At 45.6% G+C, this 19,046-nt stretch overlaps 1 protein-coding gene across 2 annotated transcripts; it reads right to left on the bottom strand.

Annotated features, from left to right (window-relative positions):
• Positions 1-4,578: 4,578 nt before the first annotated feature.
• Positions 4,579-17,384, bottom strand: RBM24 (RNA binding motif protein 24). 2 transcript variants are annotated; one of them, XM_059179414.1, is made up of 4 exons: positions 16,949-17,384; positions 15,657-15,780; positions 14,059-14,113; positions 4,579-6,818 (listed from the first exon to the last, which is right to left on the bottom strand). In XM_059179414.1, the coding sequence occupies exons 1-4, from the start codon at positions 17,114-17,116 to the stop codon at positions 6,455-6,457; spliced, it is 711 nt and encodes a 236-aa protein (XP_059035397.1). In that variant the 5' UTR covers positions 17,117-17,384; the 3' UTR covers positions 4,579-6,454. The 2 variants fall into 2 exon arrangements, with proteins under 2 accessions (XP_059035397.1, XP_059035396.1); XM_059179413.1 differs by lacking the exon at positions 16,949-17,384 and adding an exon at positions 16,595-16,899.
• Positions 17,385-19,046: the final 1,662 nt, after the last annotated feature.

The following is a 19,046-nucleotide window of genomic DNA, read 5'->3' as shown; positions in this document are numbered from 1 at the left end:
ATGGCCACTCATGGTCAATGACAGAGCATAGGGAGCACTTTGAAATATTATTGATGAAGTCGGCATAGGGTGGAAAATGGCACTTTTCTTTAATATGGTGCCCCGATGATAAGCAGGTACAGTAAGTACAGTGAGATGTCAGGCTAAAGGTCCAAAGGGTGGATTCAGCTGTGACTGGGAATGAATCAAGACGGGTTCAGGGCAATCCTGATGGCTTTTTCAGCTCCTCTGGAACCTGCTATCCCTGTTGTTTCCAATAATTCCTACTGGTGTGCAGGGATTTTCCCCTCCACTAATTCAGTGGTTGCTGGCACCTAGGTAACAGGGGATGGAGGACAGGGAAGTGGTGGGCGGCTCTGTCTCAGGAGCCCCAGGGTTAAGGCAAAGGGTTCGCTTGGAAGGGACGAGTCAGGAAGCAGCAGGGTGAGGTGGCGTGCACACAGGACGCAGTTTCGGCACCCCCCCAACCCCCCCTTGAAACCCCGGTTGTGCACCATGTGGACATCGTGACCTTGGGCAGGCTGCTCCTTCTTGCCTTTGCACTCTTCTCTTCCTCTGAAAAATGGGTTTACTATCCCCTACCTCACATTGCTGCGAGGATTAAATACAAGTACGTGGTACGTGGCACGTGGTTAGTGCTGCAAGGCTGTTCCCACGCTTCCCCTTGCAAACTTGCCATTATTTCTATAAAGGTCCACCACCAACAGGCATGGACCCGCAGCAGGACAGAAGCAGCGCAGCACAGTGAATACTGATGATGCAAGCCTGACTCTCAGCCGCAGATGATGTTTTGTATTTTTCTAATTTTATGTTTAGGTCATCTCTATACTCAACGCAGGGCTTGAACTCAGGACCCTGAGATCAAGGGTCACATGCTCTATCGACGGAGTCACCCTGGTGCCCCACAAATGACGTTTTAATTTGTTGGAGGAAAGGATACTGGAGAGCAAGGTAAGTACACTTTCTCTAATCTTCCTGCTTTCTCTTCTGACTCGCTTCTCGGCCTAAGACTGGAAGTCACAACAGATAAAGAACACCAGTGTTCCATGTCTCTGGACATGCAAGGTCCATGGCGAAGCCCCATCGAATCTTCCCAGGGGCACCACTTTTGCCTGTTTCTAAAACATTTCCACTACAAAGAATATACTCTTATTTTTTAAAAATATCTAAACCTTTCCAAATTAAAAAACTCAGCTGTTGTCCTAAATGTCTTTGATTTAACTAGAAAACAGAAAACCATATATCCAATCACTATCTATTTTTGTTTAAGTGGGGTGGGAAGGGGCAGAGGAAGAGTGAGAGAGAGAATCTTAAGCAGGCTCCGTGCCCAGAGTGGAGCCCGACCTGGGGCTTGATCCCAGGACCCTGAGATCATGACAAGAGTCTAAATCAAGAGTCAGGTGTGTAGCCAACTGAGCCACCCAGGTGCCCCCAATTACTGTCTTTTAAGTGATTCCCCCAGTCCCCATCCCCAGATGAAGTGTCCCAACGCCCAGCAAGCCAGCTCTCCCTCTCTCCCGCACGTGGCCCCGCACGTGGCCCCTTTCGTGGTCAGCCCTCGCCTCACGTGTCCATCCCACGTGACTCGCACTCCACCATCTCATCCTCTTTCAGGGATGCTGTTAAGAGATGCTTTCAACCTTTGTGCCTTTTTTCTTCAATTTTTTTCTTCTACATCTTCACATCCCTCTTTTCCCCAGCGATCAGATGTACACAGGTGAGTGCAGGATGGAAATGCATACCCCAAGGCTCTCCAAAGTCACCCACGGTACTTCTCGCACCTCATCTGGGGCAGGGGTCAGAGGACTTGCAAACGAGTTCTTACCTGATTGGGGCTGTCAGAGCAACACGGTTTTAAGATACAGCAAAAACACACTTTCTACTTGGCAAAACTATTTTTGTATTTCAAACTCATTTGGGACGTCAGATTCAGGTATTTGCCCTTTTGAGAAGAACACATTATCTAAGCTATTAAATGAGAAAAAAGAAAGAAAAATGAGAAAAAAGAAAAATTCTGATTGCAGTAGGGACTGCAATCAGAATTATCTCCAACAGTGGCAAAATGGAAAAAGAAAGCACACCCTCCAACTCACAGGGTATTAATAGCTCAGTGCGATCCTTGTGGACATAAAGCAATGGCTTCCATCTTTCAGGAAAGGAGTAACTAGAAAAAAGGGGACTTTATAGACTTTCTCTCCTTGGAAATTGGTCATGGGTCAAGAATGACCAAATACTGTGCAGTAAGACATAACTAATTTATGTTATCAAAGCTATAAATGTATATTACTTATCTAAAATTTCTAAAGTGCTTATACACGTCTTGCCTGACGTTTTTCTCATTTTGATTTACGACTGGGGCTTCAAAGCCTGGAATTTAAAAGACTTGGCTTAAACCGTTATTGAACTTGTGATACTCAACTCGGAACAAGTACCCCACATGAAACCTCTTCTGTACAAAGTGCTTAAGCAAAACAAGTTAGAATTTCCATGGAAACAGCCTAGAATTCTTGAAGAAGAGAGGACAAAAGCAAGCATGAAAATGCATTTATTTATTTTTTGGTTCCTCTTCACCTCTGCCCCTCCAAACCTCAGGCTGTCATCTTAGTGAACGTTCTCAAGCCTCAGAGGGAATTAAGAAGAACAATATTTGACAGGAGTGAGGAAGGAGCTAAATATAACTCCCCTGTGAGAGAAATGTATTCCAGAATCTTCTCTTTTCCCCTTCCTTCCCCTCTCTGGGCAATCTTGCCATCTTCCAGTGTTATTTTTGTGCCGTTCCTATTGCACAGCAATTTTAGCTGTTACTTGGTTGGGACCAAATGAAGATAACATCCTGAGATACGGTTTTGTCCTCCTTTGGAAGGGTCACTCCATATGAGAAAATGACAAAGGACCAGCTTCCAAATTAATATGGTATATATTCCCTCGCTAGAATTTCCATTTGCCTAATAGTTCAGAATTTTTAGAATGTTCTCATATAATTCATTCATTTAATCAACAAGGTGAGAGGTAGACAGGGCCACTGTGTCGGACGCTATCGACTCACATCTTACCAGCATGAACTGCTTCAAGATCACCCTGCTGGTAGGCAGAGGAACCGGGACTCAGCTGGCTCTTTGCTTTTCAGATCCATTGGTTTCTGTACCTCCTCAAATACAACCGGCCTGCCTGACCACTGTGGACATTAGGCCGTGGTTACACTCCCCTTTTAATTAGATATTAAGAACTTTTACTTATTTATAGATATATAGCCTAGTATTAGAAAGTAAAAATCTTGCCCTCTTTCCTATTGCTAATATTGATGTTAGCATAGATCAGAAATATCCCCAGGAAAGGTACAGCCAAGGGTAGGTGGGTTTTCCGTTTCCCTGAGTGTGGCTATTTTTGACAAGCTTTTCCCAGAACCCTCTGACCTATTCTTCACTGATATATTAAAGTTTCATTCTAGAATTCAGCAATCAATATATGGCTTATTGAGGTCAAAAGTGACCTTTCACAAATCTGAAAAATTAAAGGTAGAATGTATCTTTTGGAGTAAAATAACCCGTGATGCACTGACTGAATTAAGTAGCTTAGAAATTATTTTGCACATCCCAAGACAGTACCTTGAAGTTGTGTAATACTCCTGCCTGGGAATAAGTTGGTCTTTATTTTTCTTTGGAAAATTAGAGACAATTAGCATTTGAGATTAAGATGGCTCTAAATAGGGTACTACTGGTCATCATAAAGAAGAAAGCATGATAGAGTCTGTTATCACAACTTTCTGCTGCTCCTAATTTTCGCAAAGGAATGGAGTTCAATAAAAGACATTGTACCACAGGTTTGGTAAATGCTAAGACTAAGGGACCGACTAACAATCCATTCCGTAATTAACGTAACATATACACTTTAAGACAATCAATATGAATTTGACAATCAGTCAAATGAATTTTGTCATCAAAATGAACTTGATGTTCTAATCCATGTTATCAGAGATTGCCACATCGATGTGCACAAAAATTTAAAAATGAACACATTCCAAAAGGTGACTTCCTTTTTGATTAGCTTTTACTGTAGGATATGATGAGTACCACCAGTGATCATTTCAAGAGCTGACTCCGTATTTGGCTTTGGGCCAAGTCGTTGATGTATTTTAATATCTAAATAACCATGTGAGACCAGGATTACTGTCCCAATATTATAGAAATCAGTGAAAACCTCACCCCAAAGCTGGATAACAAAAATCAACCTACTCCATTCATATTGCCGGCAAGTGGTGGACTCTAACACCAAACCTCAGTTTACCCAACTCCAGCTTCGGATGGACTGGCCCCCTCTGCAGCCCACTCTTCTGAGCGACCGTTAGTTAAGCGATTTCCAGTGACATGAATAGTCCTTTAGGGTTCACTGTTGGAAGAGGACCTAGATCATTTGTTGAATGTAAGAAAGATGCTGGGTTAATAAAATTTACTTAAAAGGTATAAAAACAGGGCATCTGGGAGGCTTTCTGCTCACCCAAAATGTTACATGTAAATCATGGTCATTAAAAGGAGAAATCGTCCTACCCTTACGACAAAATTAGAAACAATCAATGCAACAGAAGTTTTTAAAAATTATATTTAATACAAGTGAATAGATTAGAAGATCTGAAATGTTATAAAGCAATATACACAATGAATAAATAATTTGCACAGGAGAGTCATGTCTACGTTACATAACACTGTCTAGTACGGGAATACTTAAAGTAAATCCAGTGATAATGGAGAAAGTCCATAAAAATGCTAACCTGTCTTCCCTTGTATGAAATTGTTCAAGTATAAAAATCCAATACAGTGTAAAATAGTATTCAATTTAGTTTAAGAATAAAAATTGCAAATATTGCAGTTTCGGAAGAAAAAAGTAAAGCAGCATTTTAAAACTGCACAAACTACGTAAGAATAGTGTCACGCTAATGAAATACCAATAAATGAGATCTACACGAGCAAAACTTAGAGAAGGAAGCATGAAACTAGCAGTATCTCTCGTTTAAAAAAAAAAAAACCTAAAAACAAAAATAAATTAAAATGTGTTAATGTAAGAGTATTCTCTTATACAGTGCACATATGAATTTAAATAAATCCAAGTCAACATCTTTCGTTGGATAGGTTAATATTTAATATGCTACATCTAGACCTACTAAATAATTTATGCCATGAGATGAATACATAATTTTACAGTGTCACATCTAAAGTTCCTTTCTTTAGAGTGCAGCATAGTAAAACTTAAAAATAAATATCTTAAATAGCATTACTATTAAGGCACAGTATAAACCACATTATCGTTAACCTTTGAAGAACTGTAATCTCAGTCACCTTGTTGTCTCGTGTACTGTGTTCACTAATAAATAGTTTTAAATATGACTCTGAAATAGATACTAAAAAGTGTAAAATTATTTAAAAAGGGAGGGGGGGGGGATAAACGTCCTTAAGACAGTTCTTAAGGGTTTAGAGTCTGCAAACTTTGCCTGCCTTTAATCGTAAGCCACGAGTCAACACAATCAATAGAAAGAGAAGGCTGTTGTAGTAAAAGCCTGATCCTAGTTCAGAATCAGAACTGCTGACACCAGCAGATACAAGTTTCCCAAAATTGAAACAGGATGGGGAGAGGGATTAGAATGTGACAAGCTCATCAAACAAGCACAAGTGATGTGTTCTTTCCAGAACTGTGTGTGTTATTGATTGTCTGTACAGCTGCTGCACCCATTAATTCCACATCACTTGCTCCACAGTCCCGCTCATCCGCAGGAGAGATGAGAAAATCGCTTTGGTGCCTGTCCACCGCTTCACCCACTGCCACGCTCCCAGCTTGATTGTTCGATGCCCATTTTTTTTTTTGAGAGAGAGTAAGAACGTGATCTTCTTACCTGAAAAAGTTCTAGAGGCCGTAGTGACTGCTAAAAAAATGACAATCAGTGCTTTCACCATTGTGTGTGTGTGTGTATGTATGTGTGGGTTTTAAATCTGCTTTTAAAGTCATTCAAGCTACATATTGCTCGCTCTGTATTCCCTGGTTCGACTAGATTCAAAGAGCATCCCCTAACTTGTAAAAGGCAGTTTGCTTCCCTGATACTATAAAAAGAGCAAAAAATAAAAACCCCGTGTTCAAAGTGAAGTTCCACGGTTTCCTCCCACTTTCCTCGACTCAGGCTCTCTTTGGGATCGATTTCCAAAACGGCGCCCACTCCCCTCTCTCTCTCATCTACGATACTACTGGAGTATAAAAAAAAAGAAGAAGAAGAAGAATTCTGCTTCACGAGAGCATAGCTTTGCTTTTTTTTTTTTTTTTTTTGCTTTTTTTTTTTTTTTTTTGCTTTTTTTAGTCCCTCCTGAAAAGCTGTGAGGTCGACGTTCCCTCGCCTCACCTACGACACACCGGGCAACGGTGGGGGGCGGGGGGCGGGGAGGGGACACGAGCCGGCCCCGCTCGCGGGGCCGCCCTACTGCATGCGGTCGGTCTGCAGCTGCTGCGGCTGGTACTGGCCGAAGGCGGCGGCGGCGGCGGCGGCGGCGGCGGCCGCGGCGGCCGTCCCGGGGGCGGCGGCGGTGATTGGCTGCTGCACGGCGTAGCCGTAGCCCCCCGCGGTGACGTAGCCGGCGGCGGCCGGGGAGGCGGCGTACGGGTACTGGTCGTAGGCGGCGGCGGCGGCGGCGGCGGCGGCGGCCGCCGAGTACTGGGCGTAGGCGGCGCCCGTGTAGTCGATGTACGGGGTGGTGGAGGCGGCGGCGGCCGTGGGCTGCACGTGCGGGATGACCACGCCGGGCTGCACGAACGCCTGCGGGTACACGTAGTGGGCGGGGATCCTGCGGAGGAACGGGACCGCGAGTCAGGCGCCGCCGGCCTCCCGCCCGCAGCGCGGCGCGTCCGGAGATCAGACAGACTCAAATTTAGTGGTTATTACGAGCATAGGGTTGCCACAATATCTCCCGGCCCGGGGGTCCGCCCGAGGGCTCCGGCGGTAGCCGGCCTCGCGGGGCGCCCCGAAAGGAACTGAGCGAACAGAAACTGGGGGGATGGTGGGGGGACGGGGGTGCCCCTCCCTGCTGGAGGTCGGATTTAGGATCGGTCAAGAGCACCGGCGCTGATCGTTCAGCAGAAGTTTGGCGAACCAGTTGCAGGTTCGGGAGGGCTGCGCACCGGAGAGGTGGTGGATAGATACATGCTTAATTGATTTTTGAGACTTTTGGAAAATTCTGCAGCGAGTTCGTAAAACTGTGCAGCAAAGAGGAAAAAAAAAATGCTCAGCGATGAATAGGATAGGAGAGGACTCCAAAGGTAATCTGTGATCATTCAATTCGGGGAGGGGTGGGGGCAGAGGGGAGGGGGTTGGCCGATTTCCCAAAACTGAAATAAATTTTCCCACAAAATCCGTATGTTTATTATCATGGCAACCCTACTTGAAATTGCTTGGCAGACTCAGCACACATTAATCTCTCTGCAACCTCAGTCACCCTTATTAAAAATAATGATGATAAAAGAAGCAGGCGACAAAATAAAAAAAAAAAAAGGAGTTTAAAAGTTCACAAGTGTGGTAAACACAGCAGAATCACACTTCTCAAACGAACTGTAGTGCAGCTCACTCTATCACAAGAGGCTGTTGTGGGAAGCTACAGAAATGCTATTAACATTCATGGCAGTGATTCCCAAAGAGATGTGCAGCACGCTTTTTGCCTTTCTTTTCTTTCTTTCTCTCCATAAAATTCGTAAGGACACAAGGGTCAACCAAACCTGTTTGACTATCAGGCACCTGAAGGTCAGCCAGCTTGTTTATCTCTATGCAAGACAGACAGAAGGGGTTTTGGGGAAATGATGAGGTTGAGGGAAAAGGTAGGAATAGGAATAGCTCTAAAATTCATATAAACTTAAAAGGTTTACATAACAAAATGAGTAAGGAAACATTTTTTTTTTTGCACAAATACTAACTCTTGTTATATCCTCCTAATCAACAAGCAGATCAGCATGTTTGTTTTAAATCTGCCCTACTCACAGATTTTTAATACATATCAATTGTATTATGTATTATCCTGTAAAAGTTCAAGAAGCAACATCAAATACCTTTATAAATTACACATTCAGAGATCACATACAAGACACATTCCAAGGACCTTACTTAAAAGTTAATTTTGTTAAAATAAAAACCACAAGAGGTATTTAAATAAAAACCATGCATTTCAATTCTCACTCTTGCGATTCATTACTGCCCCTTTTAAACGCTACCATGACTATCTGATTTATTTTCATCTTTCTTTAAAGCAATCTCCATCAGAACCCCCTATATTTCTAAAAATATGACACTCTAATGCCATCTGGTTGTTGGCAAAGCCAGCTTAACAGGAAGTACAAGCAACAAGTAACGATCCTTATTTTAAAGAATTTTAAAGAACTCAAGACCGAAAACTTCACATTCAGATTTCTGAAAACACAGATTTTTGCTTTGCCTTTTCAGAGTTTCACAGAAAGTCCTTATTAACCAACACCCATGGAAAAGATGAATTTATCACAGAGGTTGGTGAACTTTGACCCCAATGATAAAAATACACTCAATTTTACTAGACTTGTAGATCTTTCCCAGTGCCAGGAGAAAAGACGTCATCAAGTGTTTCTGAGGACACTTAGAGATGTTCTTAGCTACTTGTCAGAAACCAGACGCACGGTCATACACACACTCCAGACTTTTTTCTCTAGGTCAGGTGACTGACTCACTCACAGCGACAGGTGTGGCTTTATGAAACCCGGTCCCCGGAGGCCACCGGGTCCGCAATGTGCAGACGCGGCAAGAGAGCCTCCACTCAAGGCAGTTTACACGTGGTGATGGACAGCAGGGGCTGCAGCTGGGCTATTTTTGATCCTGTCATGCGACAAGGGTTTCCAGCGGGCAAAATGTCTTTATAAGGCCAAAGTAAAACATCTATCAGTTGCGAAGTCCAGCCAGAATGAATCTCCCTGATACGGAAACGTTAACCCCTGTACTCCCAAAGTTCTAAGGACCATGGGATGGTTACCAGGTTATCTTTGAATGAAGGCTGGTAACTGAAAGTAAGTGTAGCCTACAAAAAGGCAGGATGAAGTCTGTGTGTGTGTGTGTGTGTGTGTGTGTGTGTGTGTGTAATGCACTGGAAGATAGGGAGGCCTGCTTATAGGACTCTTGTCTCTGCACTGATTTTACATTAATAGTTTTCATTTGATAATGCCAACCAATGAGAGTGCAGAGTTCCCTGGCATATCAGAACCCTACACGAAGTCTGGCAAGGGTTGGGAGTACGTTTGGAAGGCACAGGAAACCCCAGCAGCGGTAGAGGCTCGGGGAATGGAAGAGTCCAGAAGACCCCGGACAGCCTAAAATAACTCGGTTTGGGAAGGAAAGCAGGAAAGGACCAAAGGCTAGGGTGTTGCCTCAGAAGGCATTCTTGCATTAGGAGGTCTCTGACTAGTTTAAGGAGCCCCTGAAGTCAATCTGGGAATCTGTCCCCCCATGAGATACCTACCAGTGTCCCCTCCCTCAATCACACACTGGGCATACCTCGAGGTTACAAAAGCACAGGAACAAGGCAGATACCTTGGGCAACTGTCGAAGAACACGGACTACATTTTTTCCTTTTCTTTTTTCTGACGTCTCTTTGCGACTTTTGACACCCTAACTGGTTTCCTCTTCCAGTCGATCACCAGACTGCTGGCAAAGTCTTCATTTTGTTCGCCTGTTTAGTAACCTGTGGCCCCACTGGCATACTAGGCCTTTAATGCTTCTGGCTCCAAAACATGCCTTCCAGCACCTTTCCACCTTTCCTCGAACCCAGGTCAGCTGGACTCCTCTGCGCTCCCTGGACAAGCCACATGTTTCCAGATCTTTGGGTTTTTGCTCATGCTGTCCCTCTGCCAGGGAAGCCAATCCTCACTCCATGTATACTTGTTAAAATCCAAATCCTATCCACCTAGCTCTAGCACTCACTATCTACAGAGGCTTCAGGAGTTTGGATCACATTCTGATTTCACATTTCTCATATGTGACATGAACCCAGTATTTCCAATCCTGAATTGCTGTGCATTAAATAACATTATCTATGCACGGAGCCCACAATGATGAATCAAGTAGGCACTCAATGCAAAAGAACCTTATCTTCCACCATCCTTTAAAAATCTAGGTCAGCTTCTACCTCTTTCAGGAAGACTTCTTGGGTCCCACGAACCTGATGTCTCTTCTCCCTGTCTGAAGCCACAACCCTTCTGGGGGCCCTCAGTTTCCTTACTAGATAACAGGGGGGAACGGAATTGTGTCTTTCTGGCTATAACTTGACGGAGGAAAGAACATGGCTTTTGAGGTCAGGGAAACCATGATTCTGAACCTAGCACTAAACTCTATTCCTTACTAGCCCTGTGGCAAGTTAATTAACCTCTCTGTATCTGTTTTGTCACCCCTGGAAAGGACATTCACAGGCTGACAAGAACAGCCTGAGTCAAAGACGTATTGTGAGAATTACATGATTTATGTAAATCTCTTACTAGTACCGTGCGTGTAGGAGAGGTTCACTTAATGTTACTGCCCCTCCTGCCCCCTTAGCGAATAGTAGAGTATCTAGTACAATATTAACAGAACTAGCATAAAACTGAGCACTTAAGGGGCATCTGGGTGGCTCAGTCAGTTAGGCTTCTGCCTTCAGCTCAGGTCATGATCTACAGGTCCTGAGATCAAGCCCTGCATTGGGTTCCACACTCGGCCAGGAGTCTGCTTCCCCCTCCCGTCCTGCCCCTCCCCACCCCTCGCTCTCTCTCTCTCTGTCTCAAATAAATAAATAAAATCTTCAAACCCCTCCCCCCCACAGAAACCCTGACCACTTAAAGGTATACTGAATAAACATTTAAGGGTATTTCAACCTGATCTAAACCAGCCTCGAATTTTCTACTCACAGATGCACAGTCTTTCCTCTCTAAGGTTTCAATGAGAAAATGCTTCTTGCAAACAAAATATTTCTAAGACCTTGCTTAGCAAATACGCCAGTATCTATACACCTGCCCACTGTGTTACATCAGAAATTCCTTCAAGCGAAGATTTTCTCTTGAAAAGCCCAGAATCATCTGGGGGCCAATGAAGCACCACATAAAAGAAAAAAATTAGTTCAGTTACTACAATTTCAAACCAATCAAGTAAGATTAAAAATTCTCAAGCTTCTTTCCAGGCCTAAAATAAGAATGTGTGGCATTCCAACAGAATTGAGGATGACCAGGTGTGATCTGTTAGGTACAGACTCTGGGAATTAGAGCAGTGTTAAAAACCCCTTAAAAAAAGAAAAGAGAAGGTTCACTTGGTCCACCTGGAATGCTATCTATTTCTAATAAGAATTTCAAGTTCAAACAATTTAGGCAAACAGTAATAATCACCATCCTTTATAAAGACAGCTTAAGATTAGCAGGGATGAACAATAAAGTTACTATCAAAGCATGCGTGATTTAAAATTTCCATAGGACATTTTATTCTTGTCATTCTTATTTTCCTCGTGATACTTTCTTTCTCAACGATCTATGCAGACTACGACAGCCAGTCCAAATTTCTATGTCGAGCTCTCCATATCCTCAATAAACAGTCTGGTGTCTCCATGCCCTAAACCTTTCCTCTTCTCTGTCTTCGCTTATGCTCAACTCACCCCTTAGCCCTCCTTACCTGTCCAGGACATAGCACTGGTCCAAGACTAGTTCAAGTTCCATGAAGCCTTGTCCAACCTCTCCAATTAATTCACCTGTTTTCTGGCTATTCTGAATTCTTTTTTTTGTCCTAAATACCAAGTATCTTAGCAATTAATCGTTCTTGACTGGTGTGTATTAGTTTGGCAGTCTCTTTATTTTGTATCATCTACTCAGCACAGCAGAACATTAATACATGCTAATACCTGTTGATCGATTTAGCTGTGTAACTGTTTCAAGATTATGGTGAGATCATGACTAAGTTCATCACCACTTGTTAGGATGTATGTTCTCCTCCCCAATCCCACTTTCCACATAGTCTAGACCAACGAGGAGAGATCTACAGACGTAAATGGACCCATCAACCCACCATTTGTTGTGAGTACACAGGGTGGCTGGGATAGGGCGCTGAGATAGCTATGGAGATATGAAGCTCCTTTCTAATCATATTGGACAGAATACTCTTCCATGGTTTAAAAAAGTAAGAGTTGGTGGTAAGGTGAGGAACCCCTATGTTAAAGGGAGAGTTTTAAGAAGGTATCCATGGGGGCGCCTGGGTGGCTCAGTGGGTTGAGCCTCTGCCTTCGGCTCAGGTCATGATCTCAAGGTCCTGGGATCGAGCCCCACATCGAGCTCCCCACTCGGCGGGGAGCCTGCTTCCCTCTCTCTCTCCCCGTCTGCCTCTCTGCCTACTTGTGATCTCTCTTTCTGTGTCAAATAACTATATAAAATCTTAAAAAAAAAAAAAAAAGGAAGGTATTCATGGAAAACAACTTGACCCTTCCAAGTCAAATGATTATTACTCTATCCTTGGAGACACATCAGGCGGATATCTGTCTGTCTGTCTGTCTATCTAGAATCTGACCTTCTCAGGTTACACAGATGTTTAGGTGCTAAGCTAGAGAAGAAAATATACCTGAGGATAAAACACTTCTCGGGGCACCTGGGTGGCTCAGTGGGTTAAGCCGCTGCCTTCGGCTCAGGTCATGATCTCAGGGTCCTGGGATCGAGTCCCGCATCGGGCTCTCTGCTCAGCAGGGAGCCTGCTTCCCCCCTCTCTCTGCCTGCCTCTCCATCTACTTGTGATTTCTCTCTATCTAATAAATACATAAAATCTTTAAAAAAAAAAAAACACTTCTTGAACAATTAGAATATTTAAAAAGGGAGCTGAAACCTCTAAAACTGGAGTTCTAGCAATGTCATTCAGGTAGAATGCAGCTCAAACAGACTCTAAGGGGTCAGAGTAAATTTAGGTGGTAGGGATCACCCACTTACGGTGTCCAAACAGAAGGGAAAAAAAGGCACTCAGAGGAGGAAAGCTGGCATCACAGAGCCCAAAGGCAACAAAAAGATGAGCAGCCTTTTCATCTGAGTTAGGTCTGAAAGGTGGAAGTTAGTACCACTCGACTCCAAAAACTGGCTAGTGTCAGTGAAATCTGATGAGTGTTTGTTGAATCTTTAAATGAGAAGGCCTAAAAGTGGATACACATTGCCAAAGAAAGAGCCCCATTCCCAGAAAACTCCCCAGTAAAACAGAAACTTAGGACATGCAAGCAATGAAATCTATATTCTCACAGAGGGAAATCACACCATTTAGCACTCACTACAAAAATTTGGTTAAGTGGAAGTTACAGGCTACAGCTTAAAAGCAAGGAAAAAAAAAAAGGCCCTTTGCTTCCCATGGCAAAGTCAAAAGTCAACACTCCTCAACACCACCACCAACATCAAAAACACAAAGAGCCCCTTCCCCGAGGAAAAGAAAACACTTTCACTACAGCTCTTTTCAATTAAGTAAAAAGCACACAGTTTAGCTATCAACACCACTTCATTACTGTAATAAATAAAAATAAAGCACACGGAGGTCTATTGACTATTGTGAAAAATAAAACAACAACACCCACATCCATGCATCGTTAATCACCATCTGAGCTTGTGTGTCTGAGTCTACTGGTTACAGAGTTTAATTCCAAACAGAACTATTCCACCTCTTACATCGTATCCTTCTGATCAGTTAGCTTAACTGAATACGAGCCCTGTCAGGTTAGAAAGAGATAAATAACATTGAGTCAAGTTGAACAGTAATCACGGTGCTGGGACACAATCGTCTCGTTCACAAGTCATACCTGGTAGTTTTGTTTTGTTTTGTTTTGTTAATCATAAGCTCAAAATGTGTCTGGTTTGGAGGCTGCAAACTTGGTCAGAAACTTGACTCATCTAAAAATATTTATATTATCAGCATCAAAAAGGTACAAACGTTTATAAATATGTATCACAAGGAACATTCTGTGACACGATGATCTTGTCTGCATGTAACAAGGCAGGTTAACAGATGCCTATGGAAACTTAGGAGGGCATGATGAGTTGACTTACCCAAAAGGTCTTTGTATGAGGGCTGGATGAAGCTGTTGAACACCGAAGGCAAAACCTAGCAATAAAACATACCACATTCTCTATTTGTGCATGGTTAGGCATGCATTACTCCTACATATAAAATGCAATCACAACTTTCACTTAGAGAAGATCACCATTCTTTTGAGGCCTTATAATTATAAACATTATATATAAAAATATTATATATATTACAAATGTATATATATTTAAAAGTTCTTTTTACTAATGTTATCATTATAAACATATATTATAACTAACTAAATATATATATTTAAAAGTTCTTTTTACTAATGGTATCATGGACCCAAGTAAAAATTTTAATAAGCTACAGGTGGATACTAAAAATTATCTGCAAAGTTTGACAGTCCCACAAGAAGACCCTTAGAAAATCAGACCAGGGAAAAATTCTTATGGAATGAAACCAGGAACAACAGGACTTGATAATGAAGTTACATGTCACAAGTATTCCTGCAGTTCTGAATCACGATCTATAAAAAGTTTTTGTAATTTAGAATATGCTGGACAATGCTTTGGAAGATTATGGGTTTTACAGATTATGGTATTAAAAAATTCACAAAAACAAAGTCTCCTTTTTGGGATCGCACACACACAAACACAAGTTGTTGGTCTGTTTGTTTCTTTTTTTAACAGAAGTGTTTTAATGTTCATGAATGTGGGCATATGTGCTCACTTTCTTGACAATCGAGTTCCCCAGTAAATGCATTTTACTAGGATGGAAGTGTCAACCATCCCAAAATTTCAGATGGCAACCCTTGAGTAAAGAGGGAAATAACTTAACAAAACCAAGTTGCTCACCCAAGAAAAAGATTCCCATTTGCTCAACAGTCAACTCTTATTTGTGCTAATGGCAAGGGCAGTGTTGTAAATAATCCAAAAGGTCAAATTTTCACATAGATAAAAGCCTGCTTCCCTTTTGACTACTTGGGAGTAAAACATTTCCCATCTCTACATGTCAGTTTCTTTATCTGTTACAGGAGTACCCAGGCATACCTGAAATCTCCCCCATTTTCTTTAACTACTAAGTAGTCTGTGGTTTAGTATTAAAGCTTTACCATCCAGACCCCATCCCCTACCCCCTACCCCCTACCCCCAGGCTTCTCCTGGTCAGAGCTCAAGTTGGATTGCCGCTCTGAGGACAGGGCCATGGTGGTAGAAAGAGAGACAACAGTATGTAGGGAAGTATAACCAGTGGGAGGTGACACATTGAGCCCACATAATCCACATGTGAATGATCTACAAGTGGCTAAAAACTGGACAATAAAAGAGTAGACTGTGACTGTATGTCATACCTGAAACAGATGAGTCAAGCCTAAGTCTGGGTGGGTACAAACTGTCCAGACCCCCAAGATCTACTTTTGCACATAGGTACATTTCAAGTCCTGCAAGAGCCGGTGACAACGCTCATTTAATGTGTTGGTTAGAATAACCAGCCTGGTTCAACTTTACTAAACATCTACAGTGTCTTCTGAATCAGGGATTCCTTCTATTCAGAAGCTGGGATGTGGGGGGAGGGATCTCAAGTTGGGGGGTGGGTGGGTAGGAGGAACATTTCTCACCTGGTTGCATGATCCTTGGTTTTGCACCCAAGTATGCCAGATTCACATTGGCTTTCCTGCCATCAATGATGGGGTTCGGGTCCTTGCAGGCTCTCTCAGCAGCAGCTCGGTCAGCCATGGTGACCTTAGCAACATACACACACACACAGACATACGTACAAAGCTCTAAGTCAACCCCCCCGAAGGAAACCAAGAATCACCCTGGAGAAGTCATTCACGAGAAAACTAAGGGGGTTCTTAAACTTTTCCTCTTTCCTTTTCTTTCTTCCTTGTTTTTTTTTTTTTTTTTTTTTTTTTCCCCTGGAACTTACTCTTGGATCCCCCACCAAAAAAAAAAGAAAAGAAAAGAAAAGAAAAAACCCAGAGAGGAAGAAAGAAACAACCCCCTCCCCATACTTCAAAAGTCTTCAGGGCGCTAGTAGGGCCTAGCAGGGAGTCGGAAGCCTGAATTCCGTCTTGGAACTCTAGATCCTCCCGCCCCCGACCGCCTCCCACCCCCCAGGTCCCTACCCAGCCTAAGAGGCACCGTTTGCTTTAAAGAAAAGTCCAGCCTCACATCCGCCCCGTGCTCCCAACCACCAGCAAGCACTCCCTAACGACAATAGCTATTGTCCTACTCTGGAGCTCCCGGCTCTCCGGCAGCTGAATTTGCACGCTTAAATCCCCAGGAGGCTTAATATGCTCTCTTTCAGTTCAGCAAAGAGCCAGAGGATCATCTTTTTTAAAGAATCCATCTTTGCAATTAAAAAAAAAAAAAAGTGGGGAGATGGCATAAGGAGTAGAGCCCTAGACCTCCTGGGGTGTCCCCTCCCCGCCCCAGCCAGAACGCCTGAAGACAACACGCGTTTTTACAAAGCAACAGCGCGCTTAACCACCGGCCTCCCACCCCGGAGTGCGATTCCGAGGGGCTGCGGCCCCTCCCTCCCAGCCCTGCGCACCCGCAAATCCAGCAGTGGTTAGTGCTCTCCTTCCACCCCCGCTCCGCCTGTCCCCCCGACACCGCAGGGCGCTGGGACCCCTCGAAACCCCGCGAGGGAGCAGCCGGCCCTCCCTTCCCCAGCTCCGCCGCGCGCAAACTTTCAGTTCAGCCGGGAGCAAAGGGGCAGCGCCGCCCCCGTCCGCGGGGTTCCTCACATTGTCACGCCGAGCCCCCCACTGCAAACCCCGACCCCCGAGGCCCTGCGCCGCCCCGAGCCTCCCCGCCCCCCGCAGTCCTCGGTCTCCCCGCCGCCCTTTGTCGCCCCCACCTCCCCCACCCCAACCCCACCCCAGCCCCCCGCCGCGCAACTTACAAATCCGTAGCCCCGGGACTTGCCCGTCTGCCGGTCGGTGATGACCACCGCCTCCTCGATCTCGCCGAAGACCTCGAAGTACTTGCGCAGGCTGGCGTCGGTGGTGTGGTAGGGCAGCCCCCCGACGAAGATCTTGGTGTACGTCGTGTCCTTCTGGGTCGTGTGCATCTTCGCGCCCGCTCCGCGGCTCGGGCTCCGGCTGCGGCTGCGGCTGCGGCTCGGGCAGCGGCTGCGCCTCCTCCTCCGGCTCCGCGTCTCCCGCACCCTTTCGCGGCCGCCGGGGGCCAAGGGCGAGCGCGGGGGCGAGGGCGGCGGCGCGGCGGGGGCGAGCGGCCGGGGGCGGCCGAGGGCGCGGGGCGCGCGGCTTCCGAAGTCGCCAGCAGCCCCGGAGACTTGACTTCTCTCTCTCCTCCCGCCCCCCCTGCCGGTCACGGTACAAATTCTCCGGATCGTCTGGGTTAGGATCCTGCTCTATAGAATGTGCAAGCGGTTTCCACTCACCCGGCTGGGAGGCCAAAAACGAAAAGAGAGGGTGGTCCTCGAGCGGAGAAGCGGGCGCGTTTAGAGGTAGATTTTTTTTTTTCTTTCTTGGAAATTAGGTAGGTGTCTTGGGTGGGGCGTGGGTAGGGTCGGCGGTGAGCGCGTCCGGGCGCGGAGGTGGGCGGGCGGGGGGCGCGGCGGCGGGGCCGGGGGTGGGGGACTCCGCGCCGCTGGGGCTCCGGTTCTGTCCCTCCCGCCGCGGAAGCTGGAAGACAAGTGGCTAGGACGGCTCTCCACCTCCCTGCTCCCTTCCCCCGCGGGCCGGGGGTCGGCGCCCGGCTGGGGAGGGGGCGGGCCGGACGCCTGCGATTGGCCGCGGCCGCACCTGGGGTGCCCGGCGCCGCCGCCCCCCAGCTGTTCGGAACAGCTGCTTCTCTCCCGGCGCGGCGCTGGGCCGCGGGGCTCGGGCCCTGGAGCCGGCGCTGGGTCAGGGCTGGGGATGGCCCGAGGCGGCCTTGCTCTCGGCGTCGCCTGCTTTCTAACCCGTTCAAGTCCTGGGGACTCGGCGCGGTCCTAGCCGGGACCCGGAGCGCACACACTGCGTCCGGAGGGAGCTGCGTCGCTTTTCCAAAACGGCGACGCGAGCTCTTTGCGCGCGGCCACGGTGACAGGGCCGGCGACCTGGACTGACGAGCTGGGGGCCGGGAGGCCTGGGGCGGTTCGTGAAAAGGCCAGTTCCTTGCCGGGCGGGGAGGGCCGAGCCGCGGAACCCGGGTCTGATAGTCTGGGGTGTGGAGAGTGAGTAGGAGGGTCCCCAACCTTCCTTGTCCCCCAGAGAGCCAGTGCTGGAGAGAACCGGCGAGGCAGAGCCAGAAGGGGGTAAAAAATACAGGTTAGTGCTTGGGTGTGCTGGAGAAAACCATTAGCTTGAATTGCTCACGGCCCCAGCCAAGCCAAGTAACCGTAGACACCGCCTTCTATTTCAGAGGACCATAAATTAGTACTTTAGCCCCTGCAGTTAACCAAATTTGTGTTTCCTCCCTACTCACTCCTCCCTAACTATTCGGGGAGATTTGGTACCTATTTCTCATTATAAATCTTTTTTTTTTTTTTTTTTTCTTTCCCGAAGCATTTCCTTTCTTTTGAATTGCAAGACTGTTTAGTGACTCGACCTCAACTGTTTTACTAGGATGTACTGTAATTGTAAAAAGGGTGATTTTGGAAATCGACTTGTTACATAACCACTGGTTTCTAGCAGACCTTTAAAGCCTTTGTAGAAAATGCAGACTTGAGTGCAACCCCTATATATTTATTTTTTTTAATATCAGCTTTTTGCAACTTCTTTTTATCAAGAGTACATTCAATTAAGCATAAAATCCTTGTCCTATCTGAGGTTTGGAAGAAGGTATTTAATGTGAGCAGAATGTCCCCCTCCACCCCCTCCTTTTGGAGCATGAATTGCTTTTAAGTCATTTCCATCAGGAGCCTCTGCTGAAGTCCATACATTAGTTGCCCTTGGGCGGCACCATTTATTCCCTTTAAAGCAGGTCAGTATGTTAACCTATTAGAGAAGCACATATTTGTGTTTCTGTTTCCAGGGCACCTTTGCAGTCAGCCC

This window comes from Mustela lutreola, chromosome 6, assembly GCF_030435805.1.
Source record: "Mustela lutreola isolate mMusLut2 chromosome 6, mMusLut2.pri, whole genome shotgun sequence".
NCBI lineage: Eukaryota > Metazoa > Chordata > Mammalia > Carnivora > Mustelidae > Mustela > Mustela lutreola.
The sequence above is the reverse complement of the archived record's forward strand: the minus strand, read 5'-3'. Positions and strand labels throughout refer to the sequence as shown.

Excerpts from the sequence above, each read along its gene's own strand:
- RBM24 (XM_059179414.1), bottom strand. The coding sequence starts at position 17,116 with ATGCACACGACCCAGAAGGACACGACGTACACCAAGATCTTCGTCGGG. Across the intron at positions 15,781-16,948 it reads AGTCCCGGGGCTACGGATTT|GTCACCATGGCTGACCGAGC; the intron begins GTAAGTTGCGCG and ends TATGTTGCTAAG. Across the intron at positions 14,114-15,656 it reads ACCAAGGATCATGCAACCAG|GTTTTGCCTTCGGTGTTCAA; the intron begins GTGAGAAATGTT and ends TTTTATTGCTAG.